Below are 26,605 nucleotides of genomic sequence, written 5' to 3' on the forward strand. Positions count from 1 at the left end.
GTAAAGTCAAATGCTATCCAAACTCAGACTTAGTAAAGTCAAATGATTTGGAGGAAAATTTCATCAAAAAAAAAAAAAAAAAACTACAAAGAAGAAAAAGAAAAAGAATGGGCCAAAAGCAGTCGGAGAAAGTATAAAAGTAAAGCATGAGTTGTAAGAACTGCACAGCTTGAAAATGTAAGGAAAGTTAATTAGGATGGACAAGATGAAGGGCATGATTATCCCATTGGGACCCCGAACTATGTCTAGGAATCTTCTTCTTCTTCGTCTGCCACTGCTGAAAGTGCTGAATGTTGACAGTGATGAGAGAGGCCGAGGTCGTGAAAATGTCAGAGACAGAGTATAATGGATGTTCTGCTGGCTAAATCAGGAGCACCAACAAGTCAGGCCTTTAAGCGCACACTCTGCTTTATTCACTCATTTCAGTTTTTGTTCGCCGACATTCACCGTCTTTTGATTAATTCTATTGTCGAGATTTATTCTCTTGCTCTTATATTACCCACTCTCTGTAAGTGTGCACAAGTCTGCTAGGTACAGAGACGACTATCTAAAAACCTGTATTTTCAGGCCGTGGTCGTTTGTGGCTCTAGGTCTCTCTCTTACGTTTCGTTGTAAATCAACCGGCTCAAGCTCGGCTCAAGGTAAAACTTAGGCTATGACCGCTTGTTTAGTAGACAAGCTAAGCTCAAGCATAATAATATGTTCGTGAACAAACTTTGAACATGAGGGCTTGAATTAGCTATATATTTGTGTATACATGTTTAAAAATATATTAATTTTAGTCTTGAAATTGGATTGGATAAGTTTGTGAATTAGTTTATATAATATAAAATTATTATTTGAAGTTTATTCGTAACATAAACAATCCATTTGTAGTAAAAATTTATAGATTTGTAAGGAGGTAAAACATTTTAGTTATAATTTTACAATAAATAGGAAAAGAATAAGTTAAAAAAGTAGCTTATGAGCAAACTCAAACTTGCCTGACAATGAACTAAAGATTGAACATATAATCTTATTTGGTGATGAGCTTGAACTTGGCTCGTGTTTGAAATAAAATTAAATAAACCAACTTAAACTTTTAATACTCGGATTGATTGGGTTCGTTTACAACCTTACTCTTACATAGTCGTTTAGGCTTCCACCTGTCATTCATGGGTGTGGGATTTGGACTCTTAATCCCCCACCCATGAATGAAAAGGGATTTAAACCATAAATATCTTTATTACAAATGCCAAGAAGTATCAGTTAAATTACAAGATTCTTAGCTAGAATAAGACATTTTTAAACATGAAGTTTGGTATAAAATGGCTATTGAATCGTAAGAATTATTCTAACTTAATTTCTAGGTTTGTGGGCAATTTCATCATGTACTTATGGGCCTCTATTAGAAGAGTAAGGTTAGGAATATAATAAATAAATCTTACAAATGGATGTGTCATGAATTACAAAATTTGTTACATAAATCTTCTATTGTACATGTGACACAAAATAGATAGTAGCTTTAATAAATTTTTTTATCCCATTCGAATCCATTTACCTTAGGTAGGCATTTGCTAAAACAAGATTGCATGCAGCCTTGATGCCCTATGGCCCTGTGAAAAACAGCAAACAAGGCTCCATTCACCTTAACGTTTATGCATTTCATAATTTTTTTTTTGTGTTACAAACTTACAATAAGTGGGATTTAAACCCAAGATCTTTCCCTAGAGAGAATTAGATAAGAGCATTAAACTACATGCTCTTGGCTTTTATATTTCTGTTTTTTTTTTTTTTTTTGGGGGGGGGGGGGGGTGGTGCTAAATGAGTAAGCTTTTAAATAGTTCAAACAAAGAAAGATACACTTTCTAGAAGGGCTTTTTCCTGAAGGGCTTCTACATTTCAGTATAAGTAATAGTGTAATACAACTTATGTACCTTATATCTTGGATCGGACTTTTAGTGTAATACAACTTATGTACCTTATATCTTGGATCGGACTTTCTCTATGAGTTCTCTTCTCAAAATCTTTCCTGCAGCTGACCTTGGGACACTGTTAACAAAACTTACTGCCCGTAACCTTTTGAATGGCGCCACCTGTACAGGGCAAAAAGACTGATTAAATTTCAAGCAAAGGAATGTTTGAGCCTCTTCATCAGTGGTTAACAGTATGTGCTCATTCATGAAACATGGCGACAAACTTAATTTATGCAAGCATCATGAGCAGCAGAAGATATTAGATATCACAAATTGGCTTTTTCTTGAACAGATGATAGAAGTCATATAATTTGGCCAGAGCATCTACTATTTGGTGGCAATGCTTTATCTCCAGGCCAACACACCCGTGCAGAGTACACATTAACTCGCAAATATGAAATATCATACATTAGGTATTGGGACATTTACTTTTGAATTAAGAATTTTGCTGGCCAGGACTTTACACCAAATGACACTAATAAAAGAGAGACTGCATGGTTATGGTTCCACAAATCCAAGATGTTGCACCAAGGGCCTCATAGTCATAGAAGCATGAGGCATATCCCACTATCAACAGAACAATTTTTTGTTAAGACAATTGCAATTGTAATAACTACTGAGGATCTCATAAAATGACCCAATGAAAAGGGATTTTTCGAATGGTAAACATTAAATAGACAAGTGATTTCTGAATGGATGAGTTCCTGACTGAAATGACTGTATTTCTTTAAAAAGATATACTACCATTGCTGCAATTGATATCACCCAAAGAATTACTGCATGCTTGAGTTATTCAAGATCAAATCAATCATTGAAAAGGGTTGGTTTTTTCCCCCTTCCTAATTCCTTCATGCTGAATGATGCTTTGCAGACCCTTTACCTGCTTTGCAATAAATTTCTGAACGTCTTCTTCTGTTAGCAAGCTGTTTGGCGAGCGCACAACATGTGCAATTGGGACCTCACCAGCTTTGGCATCAGGAAATCTACAAAGTCAAAATTGAAATTAAACTCTAATGCAGTTATTCAAAGATAAGGCAACAGATGGACATGCATAACTGCTTATAAAGCATGGGGAAAAGTATGACACTTACGGGAACACAACAGCATCTAATATTTCAGTGTGAGAAATCAGCAGCCCTTCAAGCTCGGCTGGTGCCACCTAACAAACAGTCAAGTGCAAATATAGAATTTAAATGCAAAATTAGAGTTAAGTTGTAAAATATGAGATATTAGAAGTAAAAGAGAGGAAAGAATAGTGGAGGGAGAAAGATTAGAGAAAAGGTTTTAGGGCTTAATCAACCAATTCCTCAGCATAGTGCATGTTTCTATTATTAGAGTGATATGGCAAGACTACATTAATACCCTTATATAAAATAATAACAAGCTAATACAGAAATAACAAAGTAACTCTAACAATTAGGTTAGGTTGGTTTGACATCAAGGGGAAATTGAACCAAGGCACAATATATTAACCTGAGAACCAATCCAAAGTTGCATCCTTTGTCATAAGAATTCAACTATACATCAAACTCAGCAGTACCAAATATTTAAGCACACTTACATTACCTAAAATCCTTCAAGTACCTTGGATTATGAAGATGGACCTATTAACTTTCAAATGATTAAAAAATGATTAAATACAGTAGTTTAATGAAGAAATAGCTATCTCCAGGATCCAGAAATTCTGTAGAATAACGAGCAAGGCCAACATTTAGAATGGTATTCGGACCCAAAATCTTAACACTTGAAAAGAAAATATACCGACCTACTATTCAAAATAATAATTTATTAAAATAAAAAAAAATAAAAAAAAAAAGTGACTAAATTTTAGGTTGGCAAACAACCTACTGCAACCATCATGATAATAGATGTGCAGAAACAAAATTCTTGATACTGATTCATAGGAGAAAGTGCTTTTCTGATTTCCAAACTAATCAGATGACTGCTGATATGGTGTCAAATCATTAGTAGAGCAAGTTATATAGCACTTTGGGACATTTTTTGCTTAGAAAAAAGAAAAGCTATTGACAACAATATCAAATGAAGCAGAGAACATTAGTGCTAATGTTGCAGGTCAGCTAATTTTCATTACTCCTTAAAATATATAACATGATCAGGAGGCTCATGGATCATTCACTCACCGGGGAAGAACATATGTATTCTCCCCAGAAATGCAATATGAGCAAATGTAAAGCTTTCCAAAAGTCAGATGCCGGCACTGTTAGGTCTTCATCGTCAACAGAAATTCTAAAAGAAACCGATAGCTTTTATCGTCTCACAAGAAATGGTTTAGTGAGATTACATACACCTGAACTTTTAACAATCAACTAAGGATAAGTCACCTGAAAGCCGTAACACTTTATGAGCTCCTTAATTCGGTCCACAACAAATAATTGTCCCTCTTCATTGAAATATCCAATATCTCCTGTGTGCACCCATCCTTGTCCATCTATTGTTAGCTTTGTGGCTTCTGGATTTTTGAAATAACCTGAAAGGATTTTAATATGCTGCATGAATCATACTAGCAATATATAATCATAAGAGAAAAAAGTAATAAACCCAATAATATAACTTTGTAATCAACATGACTGATGTCATCTTCTCTTCTCCTTCAACATCCTCTTTCTTTATATATTTAGTTCTTTATCTTGGGCTGGGACATTTGAGTTTTTACTAGAGTTTTGAGTTCAAGGGCTAGGTGAAGACTTCAAGGAGGGTCTGTAGTCCAGTCACCAGATTAACTTACCACTAAAAGTATAAAACCTGTAATGTCAACTTCTACTAAATGAAATTAACATCCATCAGAACTTTAAAACAACTGCATCCAACAGTGATTCTAAGATTTTCCCAATACATTTACTTTGAATGTCTCATTCCTATTTCACATATTTCTTCACAAAACATAAGCTGGGTGTTAAACCATCTTCATATGTTTCATAAACGAGTACGGATAAACTTGAGCATATGAGCCTAAATGATAACATTCATATGCAGACTAATGTGGCAAATACAAAGTGGTAAGATGGAAGATTAGTTTAGCAACTCCCACAGTGAACCATCTAATTAATGTGTTTACTGCTGCCTGATCTATAACGACAATTCAAGGCTACATTATTTAACATACTTTGTTATTTAAACATTAGCATTTAGCAATATAAAAAATTAGTGACATAAAGCATCTTGACTACTGGATGGATCCTTAAGAAAAAAAAAAAAAAAATTATTGGTAAGAAATTTTGAATTGAGAAATCAACATATGCCCTGTCAGAAGTAGGAATCTAAGTAGAAACATTGCATAAAAAAATCCACCTTGCATCATATTAGGTCCTCGAAGCCAGATTTCTCCTGATTGTTTAGGTGGAAGAGGCTTTGATGTATCTATACTAACTATTTGGGATTCAACTCCTGAAACAAGTGTTCCAGTTGAGCCAGAGAGGGGAGATTCTTCCTTTGGATTTTCCAATGAGATGATTCCACAAGTTTCAGTCATACCATATCCCTGCCAATAATATAATGCAATTCAAATCAAGACGTAGCTTTCTCACTACAAACTACTACAGACAAGGTAGAGTGCATGATTCTACATGTCTTGCTTATTATATGATTTTCTCGATTGTTACCAAATTTATAACATTATCCCTTATATTATAATAATATGCTTCCATTACCCTTATATTATATTATAAATTTATAATATGTTTGTTCAAACTCAGTGACAAAGGTTCAGTTTCGCAGCCTATGAGCTTATCATAAAAATGTTCGAATGGGCTTAAAATATACCCATTTTAATGTCTCTATGCTCGGTGCTTAAAATATACCCCTTGGGAAGTTGGCTATACCTCTCAATCCTACTAACTTATAGCTTAGTGCACAAACCATTTATTCTAATGAAAGATTATTCAAACATATCACGTTAAATTGAATGACAAATTACTGTAAAAATTAGTATGCAATACTAATTAAGTTTTATCTAAGTCAGAGATACTCAATCTACATTAATACCAAAGAACACATTTCATTATACTCTGTTCAAAATTACCTGAACAATATCAACATGAGGCAAGTTCTTTGTACACTCCTCCATCACATCCTTGCCGAGAGGCGCCGCGCCCGATCCGACCTGCCTCAACGAAGACAAGTCGTACTTCTTCATCACCACACTCTGCTTCGCCAGAGCAATCATCACCGGCGGAACAACGAAGAGATGAGTCACCCTGTACTTCTCCACCGCCAACAACACCTTCTCCAATTCAAACTTCTCCATCGAAACCACCGTGTTCCCTCTCCGAAGCTGCGAGTACGTCACCACCGAGAGCCCAAATATATGAAACATCGGCAAGAAACAGAGGAACACGTTTCTCGGGTCGCCGTATCGGTCCTGATCGGCTGGCACCATCAGCGAAGCCGCGATGAAGTTCCTATGCGTCAGAATCACTCCTTTGCTCGTACCGGTCGTGCCGGACGAGTACATAAGCGCCGCTGTGTCGCTCTGTTTCACGGTTTTGTCAGGCAATTCACACTCCATGCTCGACATTTCTATCAGTTCAGAGTAATGCCAAATCTTCGAACTCGTAGATTTCCAAGAACCTATAATTATGGAAGGCAAGTTTAATTCTTTGATTTTGTGCCAGAGTTCGGGGACGGTGATGACGAGCTTGGGGTTACAGTCTTGGACTTGCTTTGAGAGTTCGGAAATGGTGTACAAAGGATTACAGGTTGAAGCGATGGCACCGAGGGCGACAATGGCGAGGAAGCACACGGGGAAGTGGATTGAGTTGGGAGCGACGATGAGGACGACATCGTTTTTGTGAATGTTGAGATGGAGCAGAGAGTTGGCGAGCTTGGAGACTTGGAGTTTGAGCTGGTGGAAGGTTAGAGTTTCACCGGTATCGGCATCGATGAGAGCGAGGCTGTGTGGGAAGGAAGAGGAGTTTTGGAAGAGGAAAGTGGTGAGAGAGAGGTTGGGATTGGTGGGGAAGTGAATCGGTGGTCTTGGGGATTTGTAGGTTTGGGTTTTGGGGTTGAAGGTGGCTGCTCTGGCTGCCATGGGTGTTTCGGGAGTGGGAAATTGTGGGAATTGTTTGTTTCTCGGGAAAGTTGAGGAAATAGCAATGCCTTGGAATAGGAAGAGACAAGACAAGAGTTTCCCAGTTCCCGGGTAAAAAAAGAAGAGATAGGATCATAGGAATTAGACTATAGTCAATGTTTTTTTTTCACATGATGGCAATAATTGAGCTGAAATAGTCTACAAGTTGACATGTGTAATAACTACTAGTAACTAATAACTGGACAGTGATAGTTGCACTTGCACATGGCTTTTATTGCAATAGTTAATGCTTACCGGCCCTCTCAATCGAGGGGAAGGGGAAGATCAAATGAAGGTACCTGCAATATTGATTGCTGAGTTTTGGGCCTAGCGAGATGGTTCTGAAAACTTGCTGTTCTCTAAACTTGCTAGCAGTAGAAATTTAGGTTGATGCTAAAGTAGTGGTGGAATGGGTATCGGGTAGTATGTTTAATAGCTCTGCTCACTCTACCCTCATTTTGGATTTCAGGCAACTGATAAAAGACAGATTTCAAGCAGGAAGATTAAGCATGGTTACCAAAGTCCTTCTTGAAGATTTGAATCTGACCATTTTCCCTACATCCTGTAAGTATTTATACTTGTGAAGTGACCATCATACCGAAGATAATTAGTTCTTTAAATTTCATTTTTTCCAATATTGTTAATATGGGAAATAATTTCAGAATGGAAGAAGAGGCCTTTTCCATTTTTTTCCTTTTTAGATTGGAGGCCATTAATAAAAAGAGACAGATAGTGTAAGTGAGATTCTTACACTATGCTGTTATGTCCTATACTATATAGTACATGCAATAAATTATCTAAACCTTATTGAAATAATCAATCTGCCTTTAAGTGAATTTCTCTAATCCTTAATTAAGGGTATTGTTTGCCATTTCAATTTTGGTTTCCACTACAAGAAAAATATATGACTGTTTGAACTGAAATATAAATTTTTTCACCTTTTACGGGTTAATCAAGATGATTATTTGACTAAATAACTACACATCACATCAGTAAACTAAATTAAATTTTCATACACATGGCTTCTTATGAGTTCACAAGTTTACATGGAAAAAAAAGCTAGTAAGAAATAAAATGCTTTTGGTGTCTCTAAAAAAAATCACAAAATTCTCTCTTAAATGTTAAATTTGAAAATGAGTTTTTGGAATAGTTTCAAAAATGTTACAATCAAAGAACCGTTTTAGGTCCCAGTTCCAAAAGGCAAAAGAAAGTTATACCAAAGTTGAAAATGTTGAATTTAAAGGAAGAAGAGTGAACAAAAGCAACTCTTCTTCCTTATGACTCTATATCACGTTGATAGTTATCTTCACAATTTTTTATTCATTTATTTATTTATTTATACAAGATAGAATTTCTACTCTAGCCTAATCTAAGTGTATATAATTTAAGTGTATATGTGTATGAAGTTCCCTCTTGGAGACTTGAACCTCGGTCCTTGCCCCCCACACCTCACAAACAATTTTTCCATGCAATGTGCAAATTTTAGAACTCAGATGAAGAACTTAGGTAAGGAATTTTACTTTGGGTATGTCTGATATAAAAAAGCCCAAGTACAAAAAATGTATACAAGAAAAAGTATAGTTTAAAGAGAATCCATCATCCACTCATACAAGGAACAAAGAAAGGCAACTTTAAAGTGTGTCTGGCAACTTGAGTTAGGAAGAGAAGTGAAGTGATCAATGAGAATTGATTTGAATGGAACTTCCTTTTTCTGCTGCTAATTTGGATGTCGAGGAAAGAAGTGAACTGTCGCTAAAGCTTGTTTTTCTTGTTTGAACTTAGAATCCCATGAAAACTGGATTTGCCACAATGTAGTACTTCATAAAACAGGATGAACTTCATGCCAGTGGCGACTTTAGGAATTTTTCTAAGAGTGTTCCTTACAAATCATAAATTACACTATCTAATAAAAAAAGAAATTTATATATTGACAACAACAACAATAAAAAAAAAACACGCAAATACATAAAATTTACAATTACCTTCTACGAGTTTTCATATTTTGAAATCGTTGTATGATAGTCTCATTATCAATGCTACAAACTACATTTCTTTCAATATACACAACCAAATTAACAATCACTCATCCACTGATCACCTATTTGATTGCGCAGTTCATTCTTTATATATTTCATCGAAAAACTTCTTTCAATATATTTCATTGTTTATTATAGCAAAAGAATAAATAATAAACTATAAGTTCATTTAAAATATTAATAAAATTATTAATTATTGTTGTTTAGTTGTTTCATTAATTTGTTTGTCTTTTATAGATTATAATTTGTTATATTGTTGTTTCATTAATTATAAAATTATTATTAATTATTGTTTAGCCTAACATAATTTAGTTTATTTGTTTTTTATAATGTATTGGTTAATTAAATTATTAATTATTGTTGTTTAGTTGCTTCATTATTTTTCTTTACTAACTATTAGCACACACCCCACTGTGCACTAACACACACCCCATGTGCATAACCCATTGCCTCTCTGGTGCCTAAGTCCTAACATAATTGAATTTTGTCTTTTATTGGTAAGTTAGGCTAACTGCCTCTGCATGCCTTTACTTCCCCCAATTCAAATATCCCACCCCGGCCCCATGGCCCCCATCCACCCCCCACTCAACAGACAAGCCCCATGGCCCCCATTCACAAGAACCAATCACATAAATTCACAAATCACAATATACTAAAAGACAAACTCAGTAACTCACCAACACCAACGGATAAAGTCAAAACACGGGCAAATAATTAAATAAAGTTATAAAATAAAGCTAAGCCAAATCAATTACAGTTCAAACATCAAAGAGAAAGAGAGAGAACCAGATAAAGGAGAGAGAGGGAGAGTCTCATTTCAGCCTTCAGATAAAGAGAGAGAGAGACAGAGACAGAGAGTCTCAGACCACAACAAACCCATTAACCCAAAGATGTAAGAGAGAAAAAGAGAGAGAAGTAAAGTGCTCCAATCTCCATCAGAAAATAAGAGAAGCATTTCCATGCAAGTAAGCACCTGGGAAAGCAAATCTCAAGCTACATGAATAGGATTGGCATGTATGCCTCAATGAACTACATCATGTGTTTACTAGATCAAACTAGGTTATAGAAGTTATTACATTAATGAGCCTCAATTGTCATGTCACTAATCATTTTGGGGTACAACATAGATATGGTTAGCTCTTTCTCGAGTCATTACATGTTTAGAATTTTTTATTCATTGGAGTAAAATGTGTGTTAGTGTATTTTTGAAATCTTACAACTAACTGTATGGAAATTCCAAGAACATGTTTGAGAACCGTCGAATTGTCAAAAGGTGAGTGAGAAAACTTGAAAATAATGCAATTGATGTGAACCACTTTACCATCCAAAAGGGAGGTTGAAAAATATGTTAGGGGCATCATGGAATTCCTTGACTGTCTAAACAAACAATTCAAATGAATTACTTAAGAATCTCTTGACCATCCAAGGGGAGTTTGCAATATAAAATTTAAAAATAAATACGAAAAGATGAACCGTTGAATTGTCAAAAGGTGAGTGAGAAAACTTGAAAATAATGCATTTGATGTGAACCACTTTACCATCCCAAAGGGAGGTTGAAAATATGTTTGGGGCATCATGGAATTCCTTGACTGTCTAAACAAACAATTCAAATGAATTGCTTAAGAATCTCTTGACCATCCAAGGGGAGTTTGTAATATAAAATTTAAAAATAAATACGAAAATATTCTGAGTATTAAACTTTGCTGAAAACCTAATTTGTGTCCAAAGACTAAGAGAGGTGAGTATTTTATTATAGGACCTCTTTGCTGCCAAAAGAGACCAATGAAATGAATCCAAAAGATTCAGAGAAATTTTTGTGTTAAACATCTCTTTGCTATTAAATGGAAAGTGAATTATGGAATAGTGTTCGAATTTTTTTGGATCATGAAAATTTTGAAACTTTGGAGTATGAGTTCTTGAGTTTTTGAAAAGAAACTTGTAATTTGGGAGCTTTTTTTTTTTTTTTTTTTTAAGGGATAGTTTTGGGCTTAAATCTTTTAAATTTTTAGGCTTGTCTTTGTTTGTTGCAAAATCAGAATTTTTTTAAAGGGCTTTTGTTTTTAAAGATTACGAGTATGGGCCTAAGCCCTTAGGCTCAATCCAAGAGAATTCTTTCTTTTTGAGGGTCGGCCGAAGGGGCTATCCTCTCTTGTTGTGTTTGTGCTCATAATATTTAAGACTTATAGGGCCTTTATTTTTATGATGGTGGGCCCTTAGGCCCAATTTGTTTTTTTGGATTGAATTTTGTTCAAGGGTTCCCAAACCACCCCCCCCCCCCCCCCCCCCCCGCCGCCACCCAAAACATATGATATGCTCGAAACTATAAATTATAAAATGAGGTTTACTCGTTTTGTGTTTGTTTTACTTATTTCCTCTTGTTCTCTTGAAAAATTTAGTTTTCCCTTTTATTTTCTCATCTTTGCCTTGCTTTGAATCAATTTTTGTTAATTTCTCAGTGGAGCCATCTTCATCATTTGCGCCGTAATTCATGCTTTTTTTGTCGAAAAGAAATAGACATATATTTATTACATTAAACAATTATTACTCTAAATCCTCTCAAACATATTGAATGAGAGATTTGTGATTCAATCCTTATCTACACCAGAAACAAATTAATGTTTTAGTTTGATAATAAGGGTAATCTTCATGGAGTAAACCCCATAAGTTTGAAATTCTATCTTATTTATCCCACCAAAAAAAAAAAAAAAATCCCCTAAAACCCCTTTTTGATCCCTTCATTAAGGGAAAAAACAAATAATAAAAATTTGTTAAGAGTCTTGTAACTCAATGTCATAATTTGTGTTTCTTTCTTAGGAGAATCAGAGAATCATGACCCAAATCCCTCCATTATTGTAACTATTGAATTATCATTAAAAAAAATCTAAATTAAGGTTAATTAAACACCTCCCTCCCTTCCCCTCTAGTAATCTTCTTTTTCTCCACCCATTCTAGCCATACATAACTTTTCCTCCACCCAATCTAGCCATAAAGTTATGTAGTCATTTAGCTTATTTATTTTGAACCAAAATAGAAAAAGGAAAAAAAGTACTTTTAAAAAAATCTCATTGATAATTTGAAATATGATACCATAACCCCGAAATAAATAGATTATTGTTTTAATTATAGAAGTATCATTAAAAAAAAAAAATCTAAAACAAGGCAAATTGAAGTTGTTAAACGCCTCCCTCCCTTCCCCTCTAGTACTCTTCTCTCTTGTTCTCCATCCAAACAAGTCATAGAGTTTAGGAAATCATTTAGCTCATTGATTTTTTATCCAAAAAAGAAAAGGGACAAAAAGTAATAAAATAAACTCATTGATAATTTGATATATGACATTATGACCCCCAAAATAAATAAATAAGAGCACGGTTTTCATTTCAGGGACACGAGCATACTGCATTTATCAAATAAGGAGAAAATAAGGAAAAGAAAAAAAAAATCACAACAACAATCTTATATTTAATAGGAACTCAGCCTATATATACGTAGATGAAGAATTTTCTTCAAAATGAAAAGTAACAATATATCATGGCGAAGAGCTTGTTCTAAAAAAAAAAATGATTCTTTTCAATCAAAGCCAAAAAATTATTAAAGCTTAAAGTATGTTTTGCTAATAAATGTGTTGGTTTATTTCCTTACCTGCGAACATGAGAAATCACAATATGATAAAAGTCATGAATTGTAGCCATAATACCATAGATAACTCTTCCAATTGAAGATGGAGGTGGAGGGTATTCACCTGCCGCCTGAGAAATAATGAGAGGGTCACCTTCTGGAATATACTCCATGAATGAAAATAGACAAACTAAAAAAATGTGATTAGTTAAAACAAGAAGCTTGGAAGAAGGCACTGACTAAATCCACCGATAGAAGACGTTGATAAGCATGAAGTTTTGTATTAACTATAAATTGTAAGATATATTGATCTTAATTTTTGGGTTTGTTGGCAATTTTGTAATTTACTCATTGGACTCCATTCACATGGTCATTAAACTTAGACCAAACATTAACTTGGTTTAAGAGCTAGCTCACTGGGTCATTGGATCAACTAGTAGGTCATTAGTCGAACTACATAGTTATATAAAAATAATTTAAAGAAATCATAAATTGATCAAAATAAGCTAGTCTAAATTATTAATCAAAATTAAGTCTAAAAAATAAGCCGCCTAATATAATTCAAACTCTAGGTCTAACAGGAAAAAAAAAATTAAGGGATGTTATATTGTAGTAAAATCTTTGCTAAATAAAATCTCATTGCATTATATTATTTTTTTAAATTATAAGAATAAAAGCATATTTTACAATTCAAAGTTATATTCTATGCATATTGCACATCATACTAATTGCTCTAATCTCATGGATTACAATATGAGCTAAAACTTAAAATTTTACTTTTATTGAAAAATCAAGCATCAAACTCATTATAAAATTTCTTCTTTCCATTATGCTTTAAATTCAAAAAAAGGGTATTGCTGTGAACTCATAAAGGTAATTTTATTCAAAATTACAAAATTAGATCGGTCACAACAACTCATTTAGAGGATCGTTGGATCCTATTGAATTTTACTGGTTCGATTAAACAATCATACTAGCTTAAAGTATTGTTTCACTTATTGGTCTAACCAGCCAGGTCAGATCGAATTTAATAACTAGGGTAAATTTCACAAGCCTACCCTAAGTTTTGTGATAATACCAATTAGGTCCAAAACATTCTAAAACCTACCAATTTAGTCTTCAAAAGACAATTTTGTCCCTAACTTTCTTTCTCTTTCTTTAATCTGTCTCCGTTCCTCTCCCCTTCTCTCTTCTCTTTCTCTCTCTCAAACAGTATTTGTCAACGATTGATGAGATTTTGAATCTGATGGATGAGTTGTCGGTGAGGTCCAATTCAGAGATTGTGGATTAGGCTTATTCGGCGATTCAACACGCGATGTCTCGACTTGAGGATGAGTTTTGGCATGTTTTGATTCAGAATACTGTTCCTCTTGATGCTGAGAGACTATACAACTCAATCTGTAGGAGTAGCCTTTCGTTCCCAGTCAAATATGCCAGAATTATTGTCGAAGAAGATGACATGAGTGTGGTGGTCAGTGGCTTTTCTAGCGGCTGTGGGTGTTATGGGTTTGTTGGGAGATGGGTTTTGAGAGAGAGAGAAAGAGAAATGAGAAGGGGAGAGGAACAGAGACATATTAGGGAAAGAGAAAGAAAGTTAGGGACAAAATTGTCTTTTGAGGACCAAATTGGTAGGTTTTAGAATGTTTTGGACCTAATTAGTATTATCACAAACCTCAGGGTAGGTTTGTGGAATTTACTCTAATAACTATTACTTAGAATTCACCTCACATTGTCATGGTGAACCCCCAAAAAAAAGCCTCATCACATGCGCAAAGTGCGTGTGACGAGGCTAGTATTTTAGAATGGATAGTGTTAATGTGCACTACAAGGTACCCGTTAAGGAACAACTTTTATGTCAATAAAGTCAACTTTTTGTCAGATTTTTTACCGATTTTATTGGCTTTTAATCCTATATCTTGGAATTATTCTTAACAAACACCTCACAGTATTATTTTATAGGATTAAGAGCCAATAAAATCAACTTTTTGAATTTCACCAATACTATTTTTAGTCATTTCATCAATTTATATCAATATTTTATTAAGTGAACTCCATAAAAAATTATTCTTAACGAACACCTCACAGTACCGGTTATCATTTAAGTAATAGTGTAGATTATAATACAAGTATACAACCTTCGTTCCTTATATCTTGGATCGGACTTTCTTTACGAGCACTCTTCTCAAGATCTTTCCAGAAGCAGACTTAGGGATGCTGTTTACAAAAGCTACAGCCCGTAACCTTTTGTATGGCGCCACCTATATTAGGCAAAAAGGGAAGGAAAAAAAAAATCAAATTTTAAAGAATGAAAAATACAAAAGATGTTATAAGTTTTATCGCATAATGCTTACGAACTAATGTGAGTGACATGTGAGAATGAATGTGATTGATGAGTTTCAACCACTTCATAATAAATTTTAAATTGTCTCTTTGAAATTGATGATATATCAGTTTGTAAACTTCATACAGTAAAACTTGTAGTATTTGTAGCACTACTCTTTAAGAATATACATTCATTTATGAAACATTGTGACAAACATTTTTATTTATTTTTAATAATTCAATACTTATAATGATTGAGGAAGAAATATTTGAACATTTTCGTTGAAAATACTAATAGGTGTCGGTAAGTTCTTGGCAATAAGGTGACAAACTTAATGCTTACGAACTAATGTGAGTGACATTTGAGAATGAATGTGATTGATTGGTTTCGACCACTTCATAATAAATTTTAAATTGTCTTTTTGAGATTGATGACATATCAATTTGTAAGCTTCATATGGTAAAACTTGTAGAATTTGTAGCACTACATTTTAAGAATACGCATTCATTTATGAAATATCATGACAAACTTTTATTTATTTATTTTTAAATAATTCAATACTTATAGTGATAGAGGAATAAAAATTTGAAAGTTTTCGTTGAAAATACTAATAGGTGTTAGTAAGTTCTTGGCAATATGGTGACAAACTTAATTACACACCTTTAGCACATTTGATTTTTGGGGTTGTTTTTCATTTTGTTCTTAGGGACACATCTATAGATTGGCCCCTGTTTCATTCAATGTTTCTTATTTTGGTGTAGGTTGTTTTGGAGCTTATTGCTTTCAGTTCTTTGGCTTAGGTACTCTGTTGTACATGACTTTTCAATTCTTTTGAAATGAATTGCTCAATCATCTAAAAAGGACATGACCAACCAATAGGAGTTGAGCTTGGCAATGTAAATAAGCTTCCTTGTAATACTTGGAGCTCATAAGTCATAATTGACAAGTTGATGTACTTTGTTACTCTCTCTCTCTCTCTCATCCGGTTCTCTCTATTTTCTTGGAAGAAGGATTCCCTCATAGCAATCCCTAATCAGCACTCTCTTCTCACATTCATCCCACACACAAAGATCTCCACCATTATCAAAATAATTTGCTCATACCCAAAACCCTATCAACCTTAACTCACAAACTCATAAGCACTTATCCTATTCAACCTACAGCTAAATAGACACGTGACCCTCTTATCATATATTAGGTTTTTAGATTGATAAACATATATGATACACTAGATAAGTAATTTAGGAGTGGATGTTCCTCACTGAAAATGACTATTTCCTCAAAAGATATATACAGCATACTGTCATCACTGCAATTAAAATCATCCCAAAAATAAAATAAAATACCTGCTTTGCAATGAATTTCTGAACATCTTTTTCTTTTAGCAAGCTGTTTGGTGCACGCACAACAAATGCAATTGGGACCTCACCAGCTTTGGCATCAGGAAATCTACGAAAGTTGAAATTGTAATTAAACTGTCATGCAGTGATTCAAAGATAAGGCAACAGATGGACATGTATCACTGCTTATAAAGCATAAGGAAAATTATGACAGAGAACTTATATGACTCTCCTACTTACGGGATCACAACAGCATTTAATATTTTAGGGTGAGAAAGCAGCAGCCCTTCAAGCTCTGTTGGTGCCACCTAACAAACAGTCAAGTAAAAGATGATGCACTACCTTTTATAGTAATAATGAGGAAAAGTTTTAGTTTACATTGTACTAGCAAAATGTCTATAACATTGTACACATTTTGTGTGTCTACGATGTAAGTTTACATTGTTAATATAAAGTAAACGGTAAGCCTATAAAAGTCCTAATAATAATTCATAATGAAGTGATAAATTTTAATTTAACCACCAACCTATCGCAACTCTCATTTTTTTTTTTTTTTTTTTTTGAACTTGGGATTGGCTGTAGTTGATGTATATGATCCTGAACACAAATACAAGCCAACTTATATACTCACCTAACAAAAGGTAAAAAAATCATACGGAGAAACAGAGGCATTGATAAATTAATGACTCATAGAAGAAAGTGCTTTTCTGATGACTGGAGAGACATGGTGACAAGTCATCAGTAGTAAGAGTTATATATATATATATATATATATATATATATAGCACTTTGGGGGATATTTTCTCAGTAAGGAAAAGTACTTGAGAATAGTATCAAATGAAGCAGATTAGCTAATTTTCATTAATCAGTAAAGTGATCTAAGAGGCTCATGGATTATTTGCTCACTGGGGAAGAATATGTCTAATTTCCCCAATATTTGCTATATGAGCAAATGTAAACTTTCCCAGGGTCAGATGCCTGCACTGTTAGGATAACTATTGCGAATATAAAATGTAAAGGAAACAAGAAGCTTTAATCTTCTCACAAGAAATGGTTGGAAATATTACATACACCTTCTCTTTTAACAATCAATAAAGGATAAGTTACCTGAAAGGCATTACACTTGATGAGCTCCTTAATTCGGTCCACAACAAATAATTGTCCTCCTTCATCGAAATATCCAAGATCTCCTGTGTGCAGCCATCGTTGTCCATCTATTGTTAGCTTTGTTGCTTGTGGATTATTAAAATAACCTGAAAGAAGGATTTTGAGACATTGCATGAATCATACTAGCTATATTTAATCTATAAGAAAAAAGTAATATAACCAATGAGTCTCTCAAAGTGTTCTCTCCCTAACATACTCAAGTAACTCTATCCCAAAAGTTTGCAAGCTGTTAGAACTTAGAGTTATGGTTAATTGACTAAATTCACAATTTTCTAACAATTTAGACTTTTGGAATAATTGGTAATTTAGCATTGTATCACAGTAAGAGATCTTGAGTTCGATCTCTAACTCCACTCTATCTCCACGACCAAAAGATTAGTCCCTGCAAGAAAAGCCAGAAGCTTTTGGGGCAATCATTAGTTTAACACAAGCAAATGTATATATAATCCCTAGTCGCATACTTTGTTATTTAAGCATTAGCAATGTGCAAAATCAGTGACATAAACTTTCTTGACTACTGGATGGATTAAGGGGGGAAAATAAGGTTTGTAAGGTACTTTGGATTGAGAAATCAATATATGCCCTGTCAAAACTAGGAATCTAGTAAGAAACATTGATCCAAAAACTCAACCTTGCATCATATTAGGTCCTCGAAACCAGATTTCTCCTAATTGATTAGGTGGAAGAGGCTGTAATGTATCCAAGCTAACTATTTGGCATTCAACTCCCGAAAGGAGTGTTCCAGTTGAGCAAGAAAGGCGACATCCTTCCTTTGGATTTGCCAATGAGATGTCTCCACAAGCTTCTGTCATACCATAGCCCTGCCAGAATACAACATAATGCACTTGAAATCAAGATGTGAGCATTCTGGCAACATACTACCACAGAGAAGCTTGATGCATAATTCTACATGTATTGCTTATCATATGCTTTTTCTTTTTACTGATACCAAATTTAAAAACTTATCCGTTATATTATAATATGCTTCCATGATAGATGAAGCAATATCTGTTTGTTGAAAATTTGTGAGAAAAGTTGACCTTTTCAGCTTATAGGCTTATCATAAAAAAGTTCGAGCAGGCTTAAAAGATAGCCATTGTAATGTTCCTATGCTCTCTGTGCCTTCACCTTCCCAAATGAGCTACTAAACTTCTGCTCGAGTTGAGAAGGAGGTAATACACGGAAGACAAAGGGGGATGTGGAAAAATTTGGGTTTTGTTTTAATTGATTTCAAAGAATGGTGTTTCAGTTTTTTAATTTTGTTCCACCTAATCAAGAAGCATGTACTACTTGTTACATACAACAAGATTATGTTAAATATAACAACAAAAATAATATCGTGGAGCAAAGTGTGATATTTTATGATGTAAAATGTGCAGTCGGATAGTTTAGGGTACAAAGTGTAATTTAGTGTATAGTTCAGATTGGTAAAGTGTAATTTTGACTAACTCAACAATTTGAGGGCTAATCTTAAATTTTGAGAGAGCATTGAATTTGCTGTATCTTGATTCCCATTCTAATGAAAAAATTTGCATTTGATTCTTTAAAAAAAATGAGGGTGGCCAAGTTAACAAATTTTTATCTAATTTCCAATGCTCCGCCACTGTGAGTGTCAATTAATAATTGGGTACTTATTAATAGGTTTGCCATGTAAAAGCATTCCAATCATCAATTGATACCAAAAAATTGTGGCAAAGATTTTACTCGACAAACAAACAAAGATTCTAAAAAAATTGTCATTGGTCAAGAGGAACACCTTACCTCTAGTCAGAAGTAAAAAGTAGGATGTAATTGGTCGAGAGGAACACCTTATCTCTTGTTAGCATTTAAAAATCTAATTCAAAAGAAACAATATAGATGATGTACGTAGAGGATGTTACCTTTATCGGCCAATTGCATATTACGGTGTTGGTTAACGTTTTCCAAATTGGGTATGAAGTTATTAAAAAAAAGGCCAAAAAAGATAAACAATTGTTAAGCAAATTACCAAAAAGCTGAAAAAGTAAAATAAATGCAGCAAAAAGCTGCAAAAGATTGTTGTTAACAAAACCCATTATAAAAAACAAACAAACAAAGGCCATGTACTATTTTGTTTAATACGTCATGCCCAAAACAGTATACATGAATACATGATTGATCCATACGGACATATTTCGTATTTGGGCAAATTATAATTTATTGGTTTGGCTGAAATTTATTTAGTTGTTTATTTGTAATTTAAAATTTGACTATATACTTACTTGAAGTTAGTTCAATTAAATTTTTATAATCTATATCGGTTAAAAATAGGGCATGGTTCTCAGACCTAGACCGAACCATATGGTCCGACTTGGTTAACTGTGAACCTCTTACTATAGTGGTTCGATTAGAACTAAGAACCTTTCAATGCGAAAAAAGCATAAAACCGCTCAAATCGTAGCCAGACTGTATAAGTCTATGAACCGTGGCCGATTTTTGTGGTTCGTACAATTTCATTTTTTTCAGATCTGGAACTCATTTGTAAGGAAAGAAAACAGAGAAAAATGAGAAAAGGAAAAAGACGGTGACGGAGCAGGGGTGGCACCATGAAGCAACTGCTTCTTCTTCTTTCTTTCTTTTTTCCCATCTCCACTACTCTGTAATGACTTAATTCCCTCTTTCTTTTTTTGATGAACTTTGTTATGTATGGGGTTTCTCACTTTCTCTTTCCTTGTTTTGTATTTGTTTTTGAAGTTTCCTAAGCTCTCCACATGACTACACTGACACTAGCATTGGAAATATTGAATACTTTTAATTTTTGAATAAAAGATGAGCTGAATCCATTACTTCTTTTCAGCTTTGGCCTTTGAGCCCAACGTGATGTGACATAATGTACGTGTATTGCCAGATTGCAACGTATTGCAATAAATTTATATTTAGAATAATGCTAATATTACAATATTTTTAACTATCTTTATCATAAGTTGTGAGGGATGAAAATGTGAACCCACATATATTCACAATTTTTTTCACTGCTCATAACTTATCATATAACTAGTTGTAGCAAAAGTTGTGTGAAATATTATAATACTAGTATTGCTATAATATTTAAAGTTTTTTTTTGGAAATAGATGTACTTATAATTATAAATTATTAAATAATTATTTTAATTTTTAAATTATTAGATAATTTAAATATTTTATTTCATTTGCCGTAAGTGTCCTTCTCATTCTTATATTATAATAATTATTATATTATTATTATTTTCATTATTATTACTATTGTAGGGTCTTGTTTTTCAGCCCAATACCATACGGTGGGTGGGATTTTGGACCAGCGGGCCCGATACAATGAATTTGTAGAGAGTGGGCTAAAAAGTTAGGCTTTGGTGAACGGACAGTCGTTAGTAATGGTGTTCATGATGATCGCATAGAGGTGAACTGAGCTTATCAAAGAAGACTTCCTCCTCGGCACGACCTGGGTGGTTCCGGTTCTTGGACCTGGTCCTAGTCCCCTTTCTGGACTGCTTCTTCCTCCTTTTATACTAGCATTTTCCCCTCTTTCGAACGTCCACCTGTAGGTTCAGCTTTATAGGGCTGACACTTGTCCCATCAGCCTATACCCAAAGTGGTTGGGGATGGTTGTAAAAGCTGAAAAGTATGGTTCTGTCAGGTGCAAGGTACTTAATTGCAGTAATGACAGTCTTTTCCTTGTTCTTTGTCGTTTTAGTACTTTTCCTGTTCGGCGAAATGACCCGGAATGTCATCACCAGGGTCGAATTGCTCCCTTTGCCCTCGGCTACATTTATGGCCGAGGAGGGTCCTTCCTATGGCCAAGGAGGATCCTTCCCATGGCCAAGGGGTGGGCCTTCCTTGGATCGGGCCTTGGGCCCAACGTAGGCATTGACATGGGCTTCCCGGTTTTATACCCCCCCACAACTATTATCACAAGTTTTACTAATTAACATGTAAATAAATAAAGATATACTCTATTTATATTTGCTTAGAATTTAACATTTCTTATTTGTCTCGTGAAAGTTATGATATAAAAATTATTTGAAAGATAGATCTTTATATTAAATTAGACTATTTTAGTTAATTTTTCTGTTTTTATTAATTTAATGTTTATATTTATATTTAAAATAATTATTAAATTAATTGTAATATCATCACAGTTTGATTTCGATTCGACCTCAAAAACCTTGAACTTCTTCCTTTTATGGTTCAATGAACAATCCAGGTCTGAAAACCATGAAACAAACCTAAATACGTAATTTTTCTCTACTTTTATGTTTCTCTCCTTCAAAAACATAAAAAACATAAAAATACAAGATCAAATAAGATAAAAAAAATTATCCATCAAAACGCTTGCATGATGGAATTTCAAATCACAGATAGGCAACTTAAATTTTGGCTAAATCTCAAGTGAACAAAGTGTCAATTTTTAAACCAAGTAGACAACTTAAATTTCAATCAAACCACAAGTGGGTAAGTTGTGATTTGTGATTTGCCCTTCATGTTTTTTACCTAACCTAAACGATATGATTTTAACTACTTTAGAGCATTCACATCAAAGAAAGCAAATATTTTAGCTTTTAACATTTCAAAAACCTATTTTTATCTATTTTAACACATTGCTTTACAATATACTCAACGTCAAAGTTTTTATTTTTTTAGCACCTCATTTAAATATTCTTTATTTAATCTTTTATCTATCTCTACCTCTATGTATCTCTCTCTTCTTTGAAGTAGGAGCAGCCATCAAAGATCGAACACCAAACGGTCTAAACACGCTTACCTCTTCTCAACCCAACAAACCCACACAACCACCACCACCACCACCACAAGTATATTAAAAGAAAAAAAAAAAAAAAAAAAAAAAAAAAAAAACCAGTCACCCCACCCAAAACATCAGACCCAACTATCTCTTCTCAACCCAACAAACCCACACAACCACCACCACTGGTGTAATATAAAAATAAAAAAAATCAGCCACCCCACCAAAAACCTAAACCCACCATTAGCCACCACACCCAAAACATCAAACTCATCTATCTCTTCTCAACCCAACAAACCCACATAGCCATCACCACCACATATAATTAAAAAAAATCAGCCACCCCACCATTAGCCATCCCACCCGAAACTCAAACCCACAACCCAAAATTATAAACCACCAGTCCACCACCACCACCACCACATCCACCAAACCCATTACCCAAAATTAGGGGTATGCATGGGTCGGGTTTGGTCGGGTTGAGGTGATTTTTTGACCCAACCCACTATGGTGAGTTAAAAAAAAAATCTAACCCATGGGTTGGTTGGTCTAGTATTCTAACTCAATTATAAACAAAATATATCCAACTGAGTTAATAACAAAACACACATGAACTAGTATCCCAACTCAGTTTTAAACAAATAGGAGAGGAATGGGAGAGTGGGAGTGAGAGGTGGCAAAGAGAGAAATAAGATTGTTAGGGCTTGTAAGGTAATTGGGTTTTAGATAGGAAGAGTCGAATATGAGAAAACATTATTAATTATATAATATATTTATATATATAATTTAAATTTTCAATATATAGGTGGGTCGAGTCGGGTTAGGCGGGTTTATGATTGTTATGACCCACACCCAACCTAACCTGCTATTAAAAAAATTTTCATAACCCAACCCAACCCACCAACCACTAAAAACTAACCCAGCTTGGTGGGTTGGGTTGAGTTAGGTAAGTTTTGGTGGGTTGGTGGGTTGGCTGTATACCTCTTCCCAAAATCAACCTCCACCACCACCACAACTACCAAACCAGCCACTCTATGTCGCCATTGATCTATATATATATATATATATATATATATATATTGAGAGAGTTTGAGCTAGAGGAGAAGAAGAGAAAGCAAATAAAGAAAAAGGTGAGAAGAAAGAGAGAGATACGGAAATATAGAGAAAAAAGAGAAACAAATAATTTTTTAAGAGTAGAAGAGAGAGAATGGAATAAAAAATGAATATATTTTATAACTTTGGAGATATAGTAAGTTACTAAAGATGGCAGCTTATTGTAACTTATATGCTAAAATTTTTAAGTTTAGCATCTTTGATGTATCATGCTTTTATTGTTTGTGTTGCTAAAAAATAACATTTTAGCATTTTTACGGTTTTGCTTTGAATGCTTTTATTGTGATAGGTAAATAATGGGAGGAAAGAAGAGGAGTTTGGAAATTGGAAGAAATCATAGTTTCCAAATAAATAAATATTGTTAGTATACACAAAAAAAAAAAAAAAAAAAAAAAAAAAAAAAAAAAAAAATTGACAATATTTTTTACAATAATTGAATTCACAAGCTTATATTGATTTTTATTTAAACAATTAAACCTATTACAAATATCACATTTTTACCTACTATTAATTAATAATTTGTCACTTTAGTAAACGTTAAATATTTTTTGTGTAATATTAGAGACACGTAAAGATCCACAATTTTACGACCCAACTTGTCATGTGGCAACAGGATCTGATTGCTCTAGAGTCTATGGCACAGAACTAAAACTCAAAAAGAAAAGGACAAATAAATCAGAGACAATTCCAGTATTATTACCTGACAAATGTCGGCATGAGGGATGTTTTTAGCACACTCCTCCATCACATCTCTCCCAAGAGGTGCTGCACCGGACCTGACCTGTTTCAACGACGACAAATCATACCTCTTCATCACCGCACTCTGCTTCACCAGCTCAACCATCACCGGCGGAACCGCGCACAAATGGGTCACCCTATACTTCTCCACCGCCCACAACACCTTCTCCAATTTAAACTTCCCCATCGACACCACCGTGTTCCCTCTCCGAAGCTGCGAATACATCGCCACCGACAGCCCAAACATATGAAACATCGGCACGAAACACAGAAACACGTTTCTCGGATCTCCATTACTGTCCTGATCTGCTGTCACCATCAGCGAAGTCGCGATTAAGTTCTTGTGCAAAACAATCACTCCCTTACTCGTCCCGGTCGTGCCGGACGAGTACATAAGCGCCGCTATATCACTCTGTGTCACGGTTTTATCCGGTAAATCACACTCCACGTTCGACATTTCTATCAGTTCAGAGTAATACCAAATCTTCGAACTTGGCGTTTCTGTAAAACTCATAGATTTCGAAGAACCTATAATTATGGAAGGCAAGTTTAGTTCTTTGATTTTGTGCCAGAGTTCAGGGACGGTGATAACGAGCTTAGGGTTACAGTCTTGGACTTGCTTTGAGATCTCGGAAATGGTAAACGAAGGATTACAGGTTGAAGCAATTGCTCCGAGAGCGACAATGGCGAGGAAACACACAGGGAAGTGGATTGAGTTGGGAGCGACGATGAGGACGACGTCGTTTTTGTGAATGTTGAGATGGAGCAAAGAGTGGGCGAGCTTGGAGACCTGGAGTTTGAGCTGGTGGAAGGTTAGGGTGTCGTCGGTATCGGCGTCGATGAGAGCGAGGCTGTGTGGGAAAGAAGAGGAGTTTTGGAAGAGGAAAGTGGCGAGAGAGAGGTTGGGATTGGTCGGGAGGTGAATCGGTGGTCTTGGGGAGGTGTAGGTTTGGGTTTTGGGGTTGAAGGTGGCTGCTGCCATGGGTGTTTGGAGAGTGGAAAAATGTGCGAATTGTTTGTTTCTCGGGAAAGTAGAGGTTTGAACTTTGGAGATGGGAGGTTAATAAGGCAAGGTGAGAGTTGAGACGTTTTTAATGGATTGTTAAAGATCAGTTTGATACAGATACCGCTGAAAACTAAAAATTAAAAATTAAAAATATTATAATAAAATAATTTTTAAATGTGTGAATAATATTGTAAAATTTAAATTTATATTGAAAATTGTGTTTGGATGACTTTTGTGAGTTCATAAACAGTACCATGAGACTCACTTTTTTTCAGCAAAATGCACTGACACAAACATGATATCATAGTGCCATCCCCAAACATGGGTCAATAATAAATAGTAATAATTTATATATTTGCATGGCCGGTATAGTGGAGAAAGCGAGTCCAAATCTTCTGTACGACTTTTTCTACTCCACCAATAAAAATTTGTCACATATTCACCTAATTAATTAAATACTACCATTATTGACTTATTAATACTACCATTATTAATTAATGGTAGTATTTAATTAATTAGGTGAATATGTGGCAAATTTTTATTAATAGAGTATAGAGTGGAGCAGGAAAAGTGAGACAGAAAATTTGGACTCAGAGAAAGCTTTCCCGTCTGAAAATGAAAGATAAGAAGAAAAAAAAATGCAAAAAGGAGTGTGCACATGTGATTAATACAAGGCTCGTGGCATTGTCTTTTTTTCTTTTCTTTTTTTTAGTGGGGACTTTATATATATATATATTATATCAGTGGGGACCAACCCAGGATAATAGGTTGGCTGGGCCCTGGCCCGTCCGAGGACCAGTCCATTCGAGGAGACATCGCGGCCCAGGCAATCCTTATTTAGTCCCACTGGGGCAAAGAGAACACGTCCAAGGAGTAATTCCTCCTCGGACATTGTAAAATCCGGATCAAAGGTGCGCCCTTGCCACTGTAGTCCATCCAAATACGTAAAAAGGAAGAAAATCTGAAATATCTCAGCAAAAGCTGCCACCACCACATTAAATGCATCACAACTACTCTCCTGACCGCATTAATGAAGAGAAGACCCCTGAACAGTGCTACCTTGGCCACTGCAACTCACAAAAAATTGATAAGGGTGTCTGATAGGACAGGTGCTCAAGTAGGGGTTTGGATGATCTACAAGTGTAAAGCCCAGATAATGAGAGAGGGCCTATATATATATATGTAAAAGTCCCCCAAGAGAGGGGGACGGAGAAAAAGAGAGGAAAGGAACACAGGAGAGATTTTACTATATATGCCTATGAACAAAGTTTCGAGCTTGATCACTGTAGAGGGATCTCTCTTTACGTCCATCTTCTTCGTTCTTATTTTGTATTTCCTTAACCCATGCAACAAACCGTCTAAGCTAACTGAAACCAAGTTCTTTAGCCCATACTCTACAAAAAATTCATTGTGTGGAACTTCTTGGGCCAAGACTTGACCGACAAGGATTGGACCATTAAAATTGTGCCTCTACAATATCATTTTTTATTTA

The 26,605-nt window shown here is 34.7% G+C and overlaps 1 protein-coding gene across 4 annotated transcripts; it reads right to left on the bottom strand.

Moving 5' to 3' along the window:
• Nucleotides 1-1,350: 1,350 nt before the first annotated feature.
• Nucleotides 1,351-25,176, bottom strand: LOC126691895 (probable CoA ligase CCL10). Of its 4 annotated transcripts, XM_050387218.1 has the most exons (8): nt 25,055-25,143; nt 5,995-6,961; nt 5,265-5,454; nt 4,298-4,443; nt 3,047-3,114; nt 2,836-2,938; nt 1,961-2,075; nt 1,351-1,595 (listed from the first exon to the last, which is right to left on the bottom strand). In XM_050387218.1, the coding sequence occupies exons 1-7, from the start codon at nt 25,087-25,089 to the stop codon at nt 1,962-1,964; spliced, it is 1,623 nt and encodes a 540-aa protein (XP_050243175.1). In that variant the 5' UTR covers nt 25,090-25,143; the 3' UTR covers nt 1,351-1,595; nt 1,961. The 4 variants fall into 4 exon arrangements, with proteins under 4 accessions (XP_050243175.1, XP_050243173.1, XP_050243174.1 ...); XM_050387216.1 differs by lacking the exon at nt 25,055-25,143 and having other exon boundaries at nt 5,995-7,526; XM_050387217.1 differs by lacking the exons at nt 1,351-1,595; nt 25,055-25,143 and adding an exon at nt 1,790-1,916 and having other exon boundaries at nt 5,995-7,528.
• Nucleotides 25,177-26,605: the final 1,429 nt, after the last annotated feature.

This window comes from Quercus robur, chromosome 7, assembly GCF_932294415.1.
Source record: "Quercus robur chromosome 7, dhQueRobu3.1, whole genome shotgun sequence".
Classification (NCBI taxonomy): Eukaryota; Viridiplantae; Streptophyta; class Magnoliopsida; order Fagales; family Fagaceae; genus Quercus; species Quercus robur.

Bases quoted from the DNA above. Each gene is read 5' to 3' on its own strand.
- LOC126691895 (XM_050387215.1), bottom strand. From the start codon at position 25,089: ATGGCAGCAGCCACCTTCAACCCCAAAACCCAAACCTACACCTCCCCA. The intron at 17,609-18,153 runs GTTGAGTTTTTG...TCCTTCTTTCAG, and splicing joins AGGACCTAATATGATGCAAG to GTTATTTTAATAATCCACAA. The intron at 14,951-16,361 runs GTATTTTATTTT...TGCCTAATATAG, and splicing joins AGAAATTCATTGCAAAGCAG to GTGGCGCCATACAAAAGGTT.